At 43.5% G+C, this 17,700-nt stretch overlaps 1 protein-coding gene across 1 annotated transcript; it reads left to right on the top strand.

The window, feature by feature from the left end:
* The first annotated feature begins 2,565 nt into the window (after nt 1-2,565).
* FBXO5 (F-box protein 5) lies at nt 2,566-11,237 on the top strand. The gene is made up of 4 exons (XM_029054585.2): nt 2,566-3,300; nt 4,831-4,921; nt 5,543-5,725; nt 10,197-11,237. Exons 1-4 carry the CDS (start codon nt 2,609-2,611, stop codon nt 10,449-10,451), a joined length of 1,221 nt encoding a protein of 406 aa, XP_028910418.1. The 5' UTR covers nt 2,566-2,608; the 3' UTR covers nt 10,452-11,237.
* Nucleotides 11,238-17,700: the final 6,463 nt, after the last annotated feature.

The raw sequence follows: 17,700 nt of genomic DNA, 5'->3' as shown, positions 1-17,700 counted from the left end.
ATTCACGGTGGGTGGAAAGGCCTCATCGCAACTTTGGAGTCATGAGAGAGCAGTGTAGCGTAGGTAGCTGCCGTGTACTCTGTGCCAGGAGTAAACCTCTTCCCAACCCGGAGAGCTGGGGTGTGGGTGAAGGGAGGAAGGTGTCTCCCCCGTGTCCCCTAATGGTGACCAGAAATACCGCCAGGCTGCTTCTAGTTTTCAGTAGCTTCCTCCTGCAAGGGGGTGTGGGGATTTGTAATTCAGGGCGACTCCTACAGATTAACCTGTAAAGACAAGGGCTACTTTATGAATGAAAGTTGTTGTAAAACTATAAACCTGAAGGAGCAACTACTTCTGACTTTTTTTTTTTTAAACACAATGTAAAAGTTCGTCTGCAAGCGCAAAACAAGGTGCTGTCTCTTCAGGGGTGACAGATGTCATCTTCGTTGGTGTAAAATGTTGGGTTACTTTTCTTCAACTGCATAATAAATTCATTCTAAAAATCCCTCATTGTGGTCAGAAAACTCACTGGGTTTCTTCCCCTCGCATGTGGTAGGCTCAACCTAAGAAGATGCTCCCACAGTAGAAGAGATAGTTTAAAAGACTAAGGAGAAACTCTGACCCGAGAAACAGCATTTAGAAGTGCTGGGATACACTGAATGACCAGCCACACTTTCAGCGGACAGGTAGAGAAACTATTAGCTGAAAAATTTTTGGTAGTCTCCCCATTGGTAGGAACATCTGTTGAACAGTAATTCCTTTCCAACAGAAAGGGGATTAAGAGGTTGTGAGTGGGTGGATGAAAATAAGTCAACCCAATTGGTAGTGAAGCTGAAAGAACACGGACGCTTAGAAAATTCACTACAGAGCTTTTTAAGTTAGTGAGGTTTACCACCCCGGGCCACACTTCAGGATCCAGAAACAGAGTGGTTGGTGGCCATCACTTGGGCACCTAGGCCCTGATGAACACACAAAGCAGTTGGTACAGTAAAGCAAGCAAGACAGTCAATGGCATTGATTGAGCTCTTACTGTGCGCAGATGAATATGCTAAGCACTGGGGAGAGGACATACAATAGAGATGGTTGATCCATTCCTGGCTCACCAAGACCTTAGGGTCTAGACGGGGACAGAGATAGGACCCACCCCGGCCCTCCTCCCCCCCCCCAGCCGGATAGCCAGGTGGAAACTGAGTCCCACTGAACAAAGCCCTCCAGGGCTTGAACACTTGAGTTCTAAGAATAGAAACTAAATGTTGTTGCACACCAACTGCCAGTGTTCTAAGTGGGAGATTTGGATTCCGAGCTATGGCTGGGTACCCCGTTGTTGCCAAAACCTACGCCAAATTGAGTACCCAATTCCTTGTAGATTGGTAATTCAGCTGCATTAATGTTTTTGTTGTGTAAATACCGATCACAGTCAAGCTATGTAGATTTAAAACTATAGCAGCATGTACATAGTGATGATGTGCACATGGCCCTACCGCCAGAAAGATGACCTAGAAAGTATAGCTCTGTAGCATATAGAAATGACTGGCAATTCCATGTTAATAAACTGTTGTTTAATGTTAATAAAATAATAGCTGCTGAAAGTCACCCAGGGTCTATCTACTCATTTAAGGGAACAGCCCAGCAAGTGGGTGAAATACTTGTCAGATGATCCTCATTTTCCTTTGAGAAATCCCACGACCCAGACCAAGGGAGGCAGGAGGAGATAATGGGAGGGGTGGGGGTCCAGTGAAGCAGCAAGGGACCTAACACCAGCTGGACACCATGATATCACTTCAAGTTGTTCCAGAGCAACTGAATAGAGACCGAAGGCAGGATTGCATGGGGCCACAGGTGGCCGAGACACCCTTGCTACCTGGTCCCTCCCAGGCCGGAATAACTGCCCAAGGAAGTGGTGACCTGGTAAATTCAATGGCAGCCCTGCTTTTTCCCCAGCAGACCCTCTGCTGGGGCCAGAACGGGCAGGCCGGCGGCGAAGGAGAATGAGGAGAGGGACACCCGGTGCCCATGCCACAGTGGCTCTTGGTGCTGCTCTTGCCAATTTGGCAACAGGGAAGAAAGAGGACGGAAGAAGGAAGGTTGTCACTGGCCCCCTACCAATCTGGTCCCTCTCTTCGTGGCGTCTGAAGGGTTGGGGGGAGAGTCCAGAAATGTGACGAGTAGCCGAGTGCAGACAGACAGGATGAGGTTGGGCAGCCTGAAGCCACTTCACAGAGAGGTTCCTGGCTGGGGTAAAGATCCAGATTAGGCTAGCAGTTCTGTTGAAGGTACCGTTTGATGATGGAACGATTGTTCTAGTAAGAACTGGCTCTTTTGAGTTGGTAATTTTGAGGCAATCCTTTTCTCAAATGAAAATAGGTTCGGTATGCGTGGTAAATGGAAATAACCCTCTTGGTCGATGATTAGTACAACTAAACTTCTACCTACAAAATACAGGGCTAGCTGCAATTTGGAATTTATACAATGCCTCAAAGTTCTGGTTTTAAGCAGTGCTCATGGTGCCCAGAGAATATCATATGACCATGCTGCATATTATGTTTAACCATTCATGCAGTAAATGATTATCTTCTTTTTTTCAGGATATAAAATTGAGAATAAGGAAAATCCCAACAATTCTGTCACAATGAAATGCGATTTTAATTGTAATCATGTGCATTCTCAACTTAAATTGCCAAAACCCGATGCCATCAAAGGCATGGAATCTTGCACTCCTGCACACACGGAAGACTCTTGTAAAGACTGTGTTAAAGAATATCAAAGATTATCGTATCGAGGATTTCAAAATGCGAACCCAAGAATCGTGGAACTTAAAGCCGAAGGCAGGCCGGTGAATAACAAGGAAAATCATCACAAAGCAGTAATAGAAGAGACTAGCATTGTCTATGAAGAAAATGACAGACTTTTTGAAGATAGTGGCTACTCTTCATTCTCTCACCAGAGCATCTTAAGTGAACATGAATACAGCGATTTATTGCTGAAAGGAAATCTCTGTGTCAGCCCCAAACCTCGCCACTTAGAGGAGCAAGCAGAACCTGCAGAACCTACAGAACATCTTCCAAATAAAAATCTGTTGCCTGTCTGTCATTTTGAGGAAGTGGTTTGTTCTACCTTAAAAAGGAACAGCAGCAGAAACCCAAGAGTAGACTGGGATACAGTAGAGAGGGTAGTTTCTCATGGAAACTTCGGACTGCAGAACATAATCGGCCGGAAAATGGGTCTAGACCAACTGGATGTTCTTGGCGAGCTCTTCCAAAGGGGACTCAAACATCTCTTAGCAAGCATTTTAAAACATCTGAATGAGATGGACTTGATAAAGTAAGTATTCTTGCCCTAAGGGAATTGACTATTAGGGAGAGATTCATCAATCAAAAACCTTTAATGAGCACCTCCCGTTGTATTGTACACCTCGCTTGGGAGAGTACATTAGAATTAGGCATGATCCTTGCCCTCAAGAAGCTTGCACTCTAGCAGGGAAGACAAGCACTAGCGTACCATTATGGGTAAGTGGGAGTAATAGAGTATAAAGATATTTGCATAGGTGCTATGGGGGTGGTGGATGGCTAACCAACAGTGATATTTGAGGGCCTGCTGTTTTAGAGAGCATTCCACTAAGCACTTGGAAGAGTACAGTACATGTGTAGGTGGTTCAGGAGTGCTGGAGACCATGAGTGTTACAGAGTGAGTTTTCCTCGACCTCGGGTTTTGCAATAGTGCATACCCCAGCCCCATAGAACTGGATGTACGCACTTCTTGGAGTGAATAGAAGAGTAAAATACTTTGTGGGGATGAATGTGAATTTATGTGCTCTATGTGCTGCAGGTCTGGTTTCCTATACTTTGTGTAGTTGTGTAGAATGGAACATTAAAACTCTTCTTAGTCCAGTGTGGTGTAATTTATGCCTTATAAATGAATCCAGCACACTTCGTCTTTGAAATCTTCAGAAAATAACCCAGCCTGTCCAGTGCGCATTATCCAGCTCCCTGATCCCGTCTCCCACCTCCCTGAGATGTGGCCGGAGATAGAGCTAGAACAAGCAATAGCAAGCAGTTTCTCCAAAGTGTCTGTGTTTCTTTGGGAAGGGGGTGACCAGAAGACCAAGGGATATGTGTTCTCTTTTTAGCTCGTGCCTCAACTATATCTCTTTCCTACTCTGAATTTCCTTTTTTAATGGGGCAGTTTGAGAGGTGAGTCAACGAATCTAGGTTTAAAGAATAAGCGGAATGAATTGTACTCCCTAAGTCTTGTATTGGGGTTCGTGATGCAAAGGAAGGACGTGGCCTTTCGTAGCTTCGAGGTTGTTGATTCCTCTTGGAATCGGTCAGCTCCTGTTTAATCAGAATGATGTGAAAAGTCTTTGGTAAAATCGCCACAGCCCTTAGGAAATATCGTTCTTCTGTTGTTCAGTAAGTGTCGATGGACATTACGATAGGCAAAATTTCTTGTGGTCAGGGATCATGTCTATCAGCTCTATTGTGTTGTAGTTTCCCAAGTGGAATACGATGCTCTGGACAGCAAGTGCTCAACGCCACTGATTGGTACTGAAAAATGGGTGCTGTGATTTAGATTTAAATGGTAGAAGAGGCCAAGATTTCCTTTGAAAATAGTGCAGGTTCTGCATATCTCGAAATCTGCTATCCTAGACTTGTCGAGTTGAGATGTTGAGACACATTTTGTTTAGGTAACCTGCTGGACCAATGTAGAGCTCTGACTACCCCTGGAGATGACTCATCTAGCTCTGGGATATTCAGTGACAGCCTCTTGAAATCTCCCCCAAAGATGTAATGTTGATTTCTGATCTCTTAGACGTGTTTTGTTAAGTGACCCTTTATGTGTTTACCCTAACAGTGTGGCTAAAGTCAGCACAACGTGGAAGAAGATCTTAGAAGATGATCGAGAGGCATTCCAGGTGTATAATAAAGCAGTAAAGAAAATGATTGTAAGTTTTACCAGTTAACTGATTGTATTTTAAACTATAAACAGCATCACCATCTTGATTATCTATGGAAACAGGGGACAGTCTTAGTATGGTTACTTGAAATTGTAGGTAGTTTTCAGACCCATTTTAGCCGGTAATCTCAATCTTTTATCCCAAACTACTAAGAAGCAAATTAAAGGGAGAAGACCCTTGCACAGTTAGCCATTAAATAGCCCAAGTGAAAAAGAGTCACAAGGAACTTGAATATTTATCCCCCATTTAGACAGTCGTCAACTCACTGAACAACTCCTCAGCCTTCTAGCCTAGCTGTATCTGGGAATATTTTACTGGGGAAAAGAATCACCAAGGCCCAAGTACCAACTTAATGTTGATAGTTGTCCTTGTGACTTTTTGAGCTGTTCTGCCAGTCTCACTCCTCCTAGGTCTCTGGCAGCACCTGAGAGTTCCAATCAGCACCAAAAAGACCTTGGTGACTTTCTGGCTCATTTACTCTTGGAAGTCTTTCATCTGTCTCTGTCCTCTATCCTTCCTAAAATATATTAATAGAAATACTTAAGTTATTTAAATTGCATAATGATTTGCTTTATGTCAGACTTTCTTCCCTTTTCTTCTAATATACAGGAAAATAACACTAAACTCTCCGCACACGCTTCAACTAGAGAATATATTCTCTTGAGAACAGCACTCGCCTCGGTTCAGAAAGCCACACTTCCTAGTTCATTCAAAAAGCCACCCCGAGCCAAAGCATCCAGCCAGAGTAATCAGAATGGTTCCACTTATAGCCGACATGTGGAGTTTTCTGAGGTAAGTTTTCTCTCATTGGTATAAGACTCACATTCTTTTCTAAAAATTTCTGTAAATTTTATTTCGTTGTGTTTCATGTGCTAAAGTTTTATCATTTTTGATGATGCTTCAACACCAATTGAGCATCCTGTTTACTGTGTACCTTAAATTAGACCCCTTTAGTGTTTTTTCCAAGTCACAAAGTAGTTTAATGTCCACCTGTTCCAATAGCGCCAGCCGTTATTCGAGTAAATAGATGTAGCCCCGTCTTCTGAGAGGATAAATTCTACAAGCCAAAAAGATTCATGAGAGCCTACCAAGAAGATAGTATAATATACAGTGAAATCTCAAAACTTTGTTATCCAGAAGCTCTGTTTCTTTAGGAAACTGGGCTGCCATTATCACAGTTCATTAGGAGGAAGGAGACTCCTAAGGACATTCATTGGGTCTTGTAAACCTGGCAGTGCCTGCTCTAGACTCTAAATTGGCTGTGGGCGGGGAATGTGTCTGTTTATTGTTCATTCAGTTCATTCAATCGTATTTATTGAGCGCTTACTGTGTGCAGAGCACTGTACTAAGCGCTTGGAAAGTACAATTAGGCAACAGAGAACAATCCCTACCCAACAACGGGCTTACAGTCTGGAAGAGGGAGACAGACAACAAAACAAGTAGCTAGGCATCAATAGCATCAAAGCAGATAAATAGAATTGTAGATATATACACATCACTAATAAAATAGAGTAATAAATATGTTCAAATATAAACAAGTGCTCTGGGGCAGGGAATGGGGTAGAGAAGAGGGAGGGAGTAGGGGCGATGGGGAGGGGTGGAGGAGCAGAGGAAAAGGGGGACTCAGTCAGGAAAGGCCTCCTGGAGGAGGTGAGCTTTCAAGTAGGGCTTTGAAGGCGGGGAGAGGGCTAGTGTGGTAGATAATAATAATAATGTTGGCATTTGTTAAGCGCTTACTATGTGCACAGCACTGTTCTAAGCACTGGAGTAGATACAGGGTAATCAGGTTGTCCCTTGTGAGGCTCACAGTCGTAATCGCCATTTTACAGATGGGGTAACTGAAGCACAGAGAAGTTAAGTGACTTGCCCACAGTCACATAGCTGACAAATGGCAGAGCTGGAATTCGAACCCATGATCTCTGACTCCCAAGCCCATGCTCTTTCCACTGATGTGAGGAAGGAGGGCATTCCAGGCCAGAGATAGGACCTACGCCAGGGGTCGACAGTGGGACGGGGGGACCCAGGCACAGTGAGGAGGTTAGCGGCGGCAGAGGAGCGGAGTGTGCAGGCTGGGCTGTAGAAGGAGAGAAGGGAGGTGAGGTGGGAGGGGGCAAGGGGAGGGAGGGAGAGCTTTGAAGCCCAGAGTGAGGAGTTTTTGCTTCATGCGAAGGTTGATAGGCAACCACTGGAGGTTTTTGAGGAGAGGAGTGACATGATCAGAGCGTTGCCGTAGAAAGATGATTGGGGCAGCAGAATGAAGAATAGACTGAAGTGGGGAGAGGCAGAAGTAATTCAGTCGGGATATGATGACTGATTGTACCAGCACAGTAGCAGTTTGGATGAAGAGGAAAGGGTGGATCTTGGCAATGTTGTGAAGGTAAGACCGGCAGGTGTTGGTGAAGGATTGGATGTGTGGGGTGAATGAGAGAGCTGAGTCAAGGATGACACCAAGGTTGCGGGCCTGGGAGATGGAAAGGATGGTAGTGCCATCCGCAGTGATGAAAAAGTCAGTGAGAGGACAGGATCTGGGAGAGAAGATAAGGAGCTCAGTCTTGGACATGCTGAGTTTTAGGTGGTGGGTTGACATCCCGGTGGAGACGTCCTGGAGGCAGGAGGATGTCTCCACCTGGATGTTGGCCCACCACCTAAAACTCAACATGAGCAAGACTGAGCTCCTCTTCTTCCCTCCCAAGCCCGGTCCTCTCCCAGACTTCCCTATCACCATGGATGGCATGACCATCCCTCCTGTCTCTCAGGCCTGCAATCTCATTGTCATCCTTGACTTGTCTCTCTCGTTCACCCCACACATCCTATCCGTCACCAAGACCTGCCGGTTTCACCGTTACAATATCGCCAAGATCCGCCCTTTCCTCTCCACCCAAACGGCTACCTTACTGCTACGGGCTCTTGTTATATCCCAGCTAGACTACTAGACTCCCGATTAGACTGTAAGCCCGTCAAAGGGCAGGGACTATATCTGTTGCTGACTTGTTCATTCCAAGCGCTTAGTACAGTGCTCTGCACATAGTAAGCGCTCAATAAATACTATTGAATGAATGAATACTGTGCAGCCTTCTCTCTGATCTCCCTTCCTCCTCTCTCGCCCCTCTCCAGTCTATTCTTCAATCCACTGCCCGGCTCATCTTCCTGCAGAAACAATCTGGGCATGTCACGCCCCTTCTTAAACACCTCCAGTGGTTGCCTATCAACCTCTGCTCCAAACAAAAACTCCTCACTCTAGGCTTCAAGGCTCTACAAGGCTCTACATCACCTTGCCCCTTCCTACCTCTCCTCCCTTCTCTCTTTCTACTGCCCACCCCGCGCACTCCGCTCCTCTGCCGCCCACCTTCTCACCGTCCCTCGGTCTCGCCTATCCCGCCGTCGACCCCTGGGCCACGTCCTCCCGCGGTCCTGGAATGCTTTCCCTCCTCACCTCCGCCAAACTAATTCTCTTCATTTCTTCAAAACCCTACTTCAAACTCACCTCCTCCAAGAGGCCTTCCCAGACTGAGCCCCCCTTCTCTCTCTACTCCCTCTACCGCCCCCCCTTCACCTCTCTGCAGCTTAACCCTCTTTTCCCCCCATATTCCTCTGCTCCTCCCCCTCTACCTTCCCATCCTTTCACTCAGCATTGTGCTCGTCTGCTCAACTGTATATATTTTCATTACCCTATTTATTTTGTTAATGAAATGTATATCGCCTTGATTCTATTTAGTTGCCATTGTTATTGCCATTGTTCTTGTCTGTCTGTCTCCCCCGATTAGACTGTAAGCCCGTCAAACGGCAGGGACTGTCTCTATCTGTTGCTGACTTGTTCATTCCAAGTACTTAGTACAGTGCTCTGCACATAGTAAGCGCTCAATAAATACTATTGAATGAGGTACAAGCCAGGAGGGAGGGAGAGAGAACAGGGAAGGAGATGTAGATGTGGGTGTCTATGCTCCCCATCATTTAGTACAGGGTTTTGCATACAATAAGTGCTCAAAGAGTACGATAGACTAATTCCATTCCGAGGTAGTGTAGACATTTCTAGCCTGGTGGACATCTGTGCTGTGAAGGTGGAGAGACACCTTTACTAGAATGTGAAAATTCTGTGGTTTATTAACAGAATCAGGCTTGGCACTTCATTTGTTAGGAAAATCAATTGTCTAATGTATCCATTCATTCAGTTGTATTGATTGAGCACTTACTACGTGCAGAGCACTGTACTAAGTGCTTCAGAAAGTACAATTCTACAATAAACAGACACATTCCCTGCCCACAACGAACTCTACCACCTCTTTACTGAGGAGGAAAGTGTGGTCTGTGGTGTCAGATTAGGGTGGTATCAATCAATGGTATTTACTGAGTGCTTATTATGTGCAGAGCACTGCACTAAGCGCTTGGGAGAGTACAGTACAACAGAGTTGGTTGACACATTCCCTGCCCCCAATGAGCTTATGGTCTAGGGGGGAGATAAACATTAATAGAAATGAATGAATTATGGATATGTATATAATTTTGAGTATGGGACTAGTCTCCTGCTTCACCTCCCTCCAACTAAATCCTGTCTGGTTTTCAAAACCCCATTAGTTTCACCCCGTTCTGATGAATAATTCATCCCTTTTTAGGATGATCTAGTCTTTCCAATTTGTGATAAAAGAGGTATACTTTTTAAAACTGAACAGGAAGTTTCTTGGACAGGTGGGTCTGGAACCAGTTAAAAGTGAATGCAAACCTATTTGAAATGTAACATGGAGACTAGCACTCTGCCAGTAACCATCTTATGATTACTGAGTATTTAAACTATGGTAAAATTGAGTTACAAAAATTCCATAATTTAGTTAACGGATCAATTTTTTTCTGTATAGAATTTCAACCAATAAGTGGTGTTTATTGAGCGCTTACAATGTGCAGAGCCCTGTACTAAAGGCCTGAGAGAGTACAGTACAACAGAATTAGCAGACACATTCCCTGCACACAATGAGTTTACAGTCTAGAAGTCTTAAAATAATGTAAACTGTTGAAATTTTTCTGAAGGTGGGGAGATTATTTTAGGGATTTTTCTTTTCTCCAAATTCTAATTATCCGTATTTTTTAAAAGAATCTCTACAGTACAATTTTGTGGACTTGAAAGTGTAAAATAAAAGTGTTACTTTCAGATTTTCTGAAATGGTTCACATTGACCTCTTAACTGGTGCTTTGCTTTTTCTTTGTTACTGTCTGACTTTGGCTTTTAAGATTTTTTTTTTAGATGTGGATTTTTATTTTTTTTTACTTCTAGATTGCCAAAACCTTGAAAAAGAATGAGAGCCTGAGACCCTGCCATCGTTGCGGCTCACCTGCCAAAGTTGACTCCTACCTTGACAGGGCCACGTGTAGCAGGGAAAGCTGTGGCTTTGATTTTTGTACAAAGTGTTTATGCAGCTACCATATCACCAAAGACTGTAATACCACTAGCAAGCTCCTAAAAGCAAACTCCAAAACAGGACCACTTCCAGGTAGCAAAAAAAGTAAAAAGAATTTACGGAGGTTGTGATGTTTTGTGATGCTGGGACTACTGGGCCATGAAGTTTCACTTGGAGTGAGAGTTACACTAAGAAGCCATCAAGTGATCCTTGCTTTGGGTTGTTTTTTTTTAATAGGGACATTGAATGTATTTTAATCATTTTTTTCAATTTTACATAAAGGGAAAAAAAATCAATGTTTTAAAATCCCCAACTGGAACATGGCAACTTTAAAGTATTTTGTTATTTTATAGGGTTGATAGAAGAACATTGTTGGAAATTCCCAATAAAAAAAGGAAGATCCTATATTATTACTTTAGGGGAAGGATCGATTTGTGGCAAATGTCCAAAAACTGGGTGGTTGGGTAGGGATAGGCTATGATTAAAATCCTTGATTATAAGAATGGGGTACAAAAAGTGAAGTGGTCTAGAATTTTTATTCATCCAGGAAATGGTTTTGTAATGATGCTCTGAAAATTTGATTCAAATTTGAATCCAAGCTGTTCTTTTTCTCAAATAATTTGAATACATAAATATTTGTTTTGCTTGCCCTCTTTTTTTGAGGCAGTATTTGGCCTGTAACTTACAACTGAATTATGGAATTTAAATACCATTTCATCTGAGTTTATTCTTGGGGTTTTACTGTTCCTGGTTTTTTTTTGGGTGGGTGGGCGAGAGTGAAAACCACTATTGTATAAACAGAATACAAAAAAGGTTTTTAATATTTTTGTACATTTGTAAATAAGTCTAATTATTTTTCCATACATTTTTATGTGTCTAAAATATAAAAGTGAATGTCTTGTTCAAATAAAATTGTTATACTTTTTATGTATAAAAACAGCTTTTCATTCTAATTAATCATCTATCGATCATGTCTATTGAGTGATTCGGTGAGTAAAGTAGTATAAATAGGCACTGCTCTCAAGAAGCTTACAATCTAGCATGAGAGACAGACAGTAAAAATAAATTACAGGTAAGGCAAGCAGCAGAGGACATGTTCGTAAGTGCTGTATGTGGGCAGAGGGTTTGGTGAGTAGTTAAGTGTTTAGGAGGGATGGACCCAAATTGCATAGGTGACACCAAAGAGATATAAGGTGGGGAGACAAGAGTTTAATCAGGGGAGGAGGGAGGTCCTAGAGGAGATGTAATTTTAGTAGGACTTGAAAAATGGGAATCAAAGTGATCTGAATGCATAGCTGGAGGGAATTCCAGGCAGGAGGGGAGAGTGTGAGCAAGGGGTCAGAGGTGATAGAGCCAAGATTATGGAGAAGAGTAGGCAGATTCTGGATATGTTACGAGGAGAACTGAAGATTTGATGGCTGAGTATGAGGGTTGAGAGAGACTGAGAGAAAGACGAGTCAAGGATAAGGCCGAGGTTGTGGGCTCGTGATCCGAAGGGATAGTGGTGCTGTCAACTGTGATGAGAAAGTCAGTAGGAGGAGAGAGCTTGAAGAGGAAGATGTTTTGTTGTGGGCAGGTTGCATTTTAATTGACTTATTTAAGCCATCTTTTCCCCAACTCCTCCCTTGTGTGTCCCCTGTGCACTTGGATCTTTATCCTTTAAGCTTGTGATGGTTCACCCCACCCTCAGCCCCAGAACACTTAGGAACCTATCCATAACGTATTTACATTAGTGTCTGTCTGCCCCTCTAGACTGTAGACTCCTCCTGAGAAGGAAACACTTCTATCACCTTCGTTATAGTGTACTCAAATAATTAATACCATGCTTTGCATACTGTAAGCAAAACACTCAATGGATGCCATTGATTGATTTATAACATGCAGCCAGAAAAATCTGGATTGCCACACATACAAAAAAATGTATATCTGTCCTTCAGGTTTGAAGATGATGTTTCTGATGGGATATTTTGACAGGTGTGTACAAGGGAGGCTGTAAAGACCAATGTATGATGTCATGTAAGCATGAACTTTACCTCTTGTTGTACTGTTGGTTTGTTGTTTTTTTAACTCCACAATGCTCAGCCCTTTCAAATTTATGGGTTGGGTTGTCATGATCTATCTAAAACCAAAATAGTGACCCTTTTGTATCTATCCACTGCCATGCCTTGTCACTTGAGGTCTTCCAATGCTGTGTCTCTAAAACATTTCTATTCACACATTTCAGCATAGGGCAACTGTTTACATAGGCTGCTGTTGCCCATCGTCATAGAACCACCACCCTGGTGAGCATTGCTTTAATGCGGGTAGCTGTCTGCTTTCCACAGTCTCACTGTTTATGATCCTAGCTTGCCACTTGATAAATAATTCTTGTAGGTGGAATTGGTGGAAATGTCCTAGAAGTTGAATGCAGTATCCTTAGTAGATGCAGGTCATGTGACCACAGGGAACTTTGAATACAGCAATTACTCTAGTTCATATTTTTAATGCAAATTTTGACTCCATGCTATTTTAGTCAAACAAAGGACATTCTAACCTTCTTGGCTTGGTTCTCTTATCTCCTTATCTCTCCTTGTGCCACTGGACTGAATGTTGCTATGACTTGGACTATCAAAATCACTTCTTCCCTATCCTAGAAGCCCACTATCTCGATGCCATCTTTGTCAATTTACTATCTTTCAGCCCTACTGAATCCGTCAATAATTATTAAATATCTTGAATATCTACTGCATGCAGAACATAACTAAGGCTTTGAAACTGTACAGCAGTTAGCAGACGTCTTCCCCTCAAGGAGTTATGATCTAGTAATAATAATAGCCATGGTATTTTTAAGCACTTACCATGTGCCAGGAACTTTACTAAGTGCTGGGGTAGATGCAAAGTTAGTCAGGTTGGATACAGTCCCTCTCATATGGGGCTCACAGTCTTAATCCCCATTTATTTTTACAGTTGAAGAAACCGAGGCAAAGAGAAATGAAGTGACTTTCCCAAGGTCACACAGCAGGTAAGTGGCAGAGGTGGGATTAGAATCCAGGTCTTGCAACTCCAGGCCTGTGCTCTTTCCACTAGGTCATGCTGCTTCTCATGCTATAGCTAGGGAATTGAGCCTGAGAAATATTTACAGGCAGGAGGAAGAAGGGAAAAAGCATGTGGATTAAACTAGGCATGATAGGGCATGTATCATATGTAGTGCTGTGGGTGGTTGTGAATCCACAAGGGTGTAGTTGGAGGGGAAAAAGTTTTAGGAGATTATACATTTATGGGGAAAGGCTACCTGAAGCAGAAAGATTTTCAGAAAGACTTGGGAAAGGGAGAACTTCAATCTGGAGATTTTGAAAGGAGGTAAAGTTCTAGGCAAGAGGTCAGAGGGAATGATGAGAATCAAACAGTGAGTGGGCTGGCTTGAGAGATATAAAGAGTGCAAGCTGGGAGATAATGGGAGTAAAGAGGAGATAGGAAGAAGAGAGAGAGCTGATTGATTGAATGTCATGAAACTGATGGTCTGAAGTTTCTGGTGGATATTTTTTTGATGGTATTTGTTAAATGCTTTTTTTATGTACCCGGCACTGTACTAAGCGCTGGGATACATACAGTTCAATCAGGTTGGCAACAGTTAATGTCCAGTGTGGGGCTCCCAGGCTTAATCCCCATTTTTCAGATGCAGTAATGGAGGCACAGAGAAATGAAGTGACTTGCCCAAACTTACACAGCAGGTAAGTGGCAGTAGATCATTTCCCTAAAACATCATCCTATGCACATCTCCCCAACAAAATCTCCAATGGTGGCCATTCCATTACCACATAAAATAGAAACTCCTGACCAATAGCTTCTAAGGCACTCAGGACACTCCCCGTCTAACATCCTCACTCCTCTCCCACTACAACCCAGGCCACACATTTCACTCCCCTAATACCAATCTACCTAATGTGCCTCAAACTAAGCTCTCGCTTATGACCCCTTGCTCACATCCTCCTTAATTCTGGGGGCTTCTTCCCCCTTCCTAGCCAACAGACTACCACTTGCCCCCTATTCAAAGCCCATCTAAAATCATACCTTCAGGAAATGTTCCCTGACTCATCTCCATCTGCCCACCTATTTTCTCTCCCCACTGTCACCTATGCACTCGAGTCCACTCTCCCAAAGCACTCTGATACTAAGTCCACCCCCACATACATGCATATCCTTATATCTGTTGTTCCCCCATCAGTAATTTATTTTAGTGTCTGCCTTTCCTGCTAGAGTGTAAATTCCTTGGGGGTAGGAATCATGTCTGTGGAAGAAGTCAATGGTAAACCACTTGCATCTTTTTAACAAGAAAACCCTAGGGATAAACTACCAGAACGATTGCAGATGGAGCTGGGGCATTCTGGGAGAGATGTGTCAATGGAGTCGCTATGGATCGGGAACAACTCCACAGCTTAAGACAAGACAGAGAATTTTGTCTATTTACTCTTGTACTCTCCCAAGCATCGAGTACAGTGCTGTGCACATAGTAAGTACTCAATTAATCCATTAATTGTTTGGAGCAAGACCTTCACATCACATGACCGCCTTTAGCCTAAGAGTTTTGGTTTGGGAAGATGATGGAATCACACATCACAAAAGTAACTCTTTATTTCCCGGCCCATTTTACACCAGTTACTGGTTAAGCAGAGAGAGAAAAATTCACCATTTATCAGAGCTAAGCTGGGGTGGATTTCCCAGCAGCTTTCAATAGGGAGCAAAGAGAATAACAAGCAGAAAGCCCTTTCCTGTGGGAAAATCCTTTATGAAAACTAAACTCTGCCCCTCTTCCACCCAAGGAGCAAGGATAGTTTTACGTATCTGGCAGAGAATGCAAACCGCCCCCAAAGGGCTCCAGTGGCCTCTGGGAAATATAGGCCAACCCTCCTCTTTGCATCCTGTTTCATGTAGCTGTTCCCCATTCCTGCCCAGAAATTGTCTTTCCAGATCTATTTAGAGGGTTCGAAAGCACATGATTCTTATCCAATGTACTGGCTGTAATTCAGTCCAAAGACCAACCAAAACTTCCCCAGGGTCAAGAAGTGAAAAAGCCAGAGAAGAGGAACATATCTGCTGGGCCTGTGGCATCATTGATGAAGACCTCTGCAGAAGAACCTCCTAAGGTATCTTGCAGAGTGGACAAGCTATATAGGAATCTAAAGAGAGCTCCCTAATGAGGATGGCGCAGATAGCAGGGGCTATTGTTGTGTGGTCTCCTGGACTGCTTGCTTGAGTATATTACCATCAGCGAGAACACTAGGCCACATATGATAAATTATCATCTGCCCATCACAACATACTGCATCACTACACTCACTTGTTGTACCCTCTGCACCAGTGGCAACCTGAGTGGCAACAGAGTGACGAACATTCGCTCTAGACTGAAAATCACTGTGGGCAGGGAATGTGTTTGTTCTATTTTACCCTCCCAAGTGCTTAGTACAGTGCTCTGCATAGTAAGTACTCAATAAATAAGATTGAGGGACTGGCCGGCTAACCAAAAACTTGAGCACTTCAATTGGTTCCTTTGCACAGGACTTCGGTCCTAAAGTTGTCATGGCTGGACTGAGGTTCGTGGGTTGGTAACCATGAGACACGCTATCATCGTCAACATCATCCACCATTAACACAGACGCTGACTTAATGGGGAATGAAGGTGCCCATCACCTCAGCAGGATTGTAATAATAGTAATTATGGTATTTTTTAAGCATGTACTATGTGCCAGGAGCTGTAGTAAGTGCTGGGGTGGATATAAGCAAATCAGGTTGGACAAAGTCCCTGTAATAATAATATTAATAATAATAGTGGTATGTGTTAAGCACTTACTTGGTGCCAAGCACTGTTCTAAGCTCTGGGATAGATGCAAGGTCATCAGATTGTCCCATGTGGGGCTCACAGTCTTAATCCCCATTTTACAGATGAGGCAAATGAGGCACAGAGAAGTGAAGTGGCTTGCCCAAGGTCACAGCACACAAGTGATGAGGTCAGGATTAGAACTCATGTCCTCTGACTCCCAAGCCTATGCTCTTTCCACTAAGCCACCACATGGGGCTCACAGTCTCATTCCCCATTTTACAGGTGAGGTAACGGGCACAGAGAAGCGAAGTAACTTGTCCAAGGGTCACCCAGCAGACAAGAGGCAGAGCCCAGGTTAGAACCCTTGACCCATGACCCTGCGCTAGCTTGTTGGATAGAACAGTGGTCTGGCCTTACGATGGCATTTCTTAGACTTTGTTCCTGAGGTTCTCCTTTTATTCATTCCATCGTAGTATTTATTGAGTACTAACTGGGTGCTGAGGGCTGTATTAAGAGCCTGGAAGAGTTCGATACAACAATAGATACATTCCCTGCCCACAGTGAGCTTACAGTCTAGATGCAGGTGAGACAATATCATTATCTTCATCCCCACACTTTTTTGGACAGACGTGAGAAGCAGTGGGGCCTAGAGAATAGAGCACAGGCCTGGGAGTCAGAAGGACGGGGTTCTAGTGTTGGTTTTACTAAATGCTGTATGACCTTGGACAAGTCAGCATGGCTCAGTGGAAAGAGCCTGGGCTTTGGAGTCAGAGCTCATGAGTTCGAATCCCAGCTCTGCCACCTGTCAGCTGTGTGACTGTGGGCAAGTCACTAACTTCTCTGTGCCTCAGTTACCTAATCTGTAAAATGAGGATGAAGACTGTGAGCCCCACGTGGGACAACCTGATTCCCCTGTGTCTACCCCAGCGCTTAGAGCAGTGCTCTGCACATAGTAAGTGCTTAACAAATACCAACATTATTATTATTAAGTCATTTCACTTCCTCTGTGCCTGAGTTAACTCTTCTATAAAATGGGGATTAAGGCTGTGAACCTCATGTGGGAAATGGACTGTGTCCACTCTGCTTAACTTGTACCTACCCTAGAGCTTAGAACAGTGCTTAACATTGCAGTAACCGCTTAACAAATGTGATCATTATGATCACTACAGCCTCTCTAAAGCCAGGACAGTCTGGCTGAAATTGTGGCAGATTTGCTCAGGCTCAACTTGCTCAAAATCCTACGTATTGCTTAAATATTGCTATAAGTATGCCAAATGCAGAAAAGCACAAAATGTCCCAAAATCTCAACAAATCCACAAGATGGTGCTCTTGAACTGCAGCTCAGAGAAAGAGTATGTTGGTTTCTCTTTGTAAAAAAAATTCTCCAGAGTTTACCAACTTGATGTTCTCAGTAGTCTATTGCATTAAATTGTATTTATTGAGCGCTTACTGTGTGCAGAACACTGTACTAAGCACTTGGAAAGTACAATGTGGCACCAGATAGAGGCAATCCCTATCCAACAATGGGTTCACAGTCTAGAATTTAAGAAACAGCAAGGCATAATCGATACTGCACAGGCCTG

Source organism: Ornithorhynchus anatinus, chromosome 2, assembly GCF_004115215.2.
Source record: "Ornithorhynchus anatinus isolate Pmale09 chromosome 2, mOrnAna1.pri.v4, whole genome shotgun sequence".
Taxonomy (NCBI): Eukaryota; Metazoa; Chordata; class Mammalia; order Monotremata; family Ornithorhynchidae; genus Ornithorhynchus; species Ornithorhynchus anatinus.
The sequence above is the reverse complement of the archived record's forward strand: the minus strand, read 5'-3'. Positions and strand labels throughout refer to the sequence as shown.

What these genes read in the sequence shown, in the direction of transcription:
- FBXO5 (XM_029054585.2), top strand. Translation starts at nt 2,609, where the DNA reads ATGAAATGCGATTTTAATTGTAATCATGTGCATTCTCAACTTAAATTG. An exon ending in AAGCAGTAAAGAAAATGATT is followed by an intron (nt 4,922 to 5,542) that starts GTAAGTTTTACC and finishes TCTAATATACAG; the next exon opens with GAAAATAACACTAAACTCTC. An exon ending in GACATGTGGAGTTTTCTGAG is followed by an intron (nt 5,726 to 10,196) that starts GTAAGTTTTCTC and finishes TTTTACTTCTAG; the next exon opens with ATTGCCAAAACCTTGAAAAA.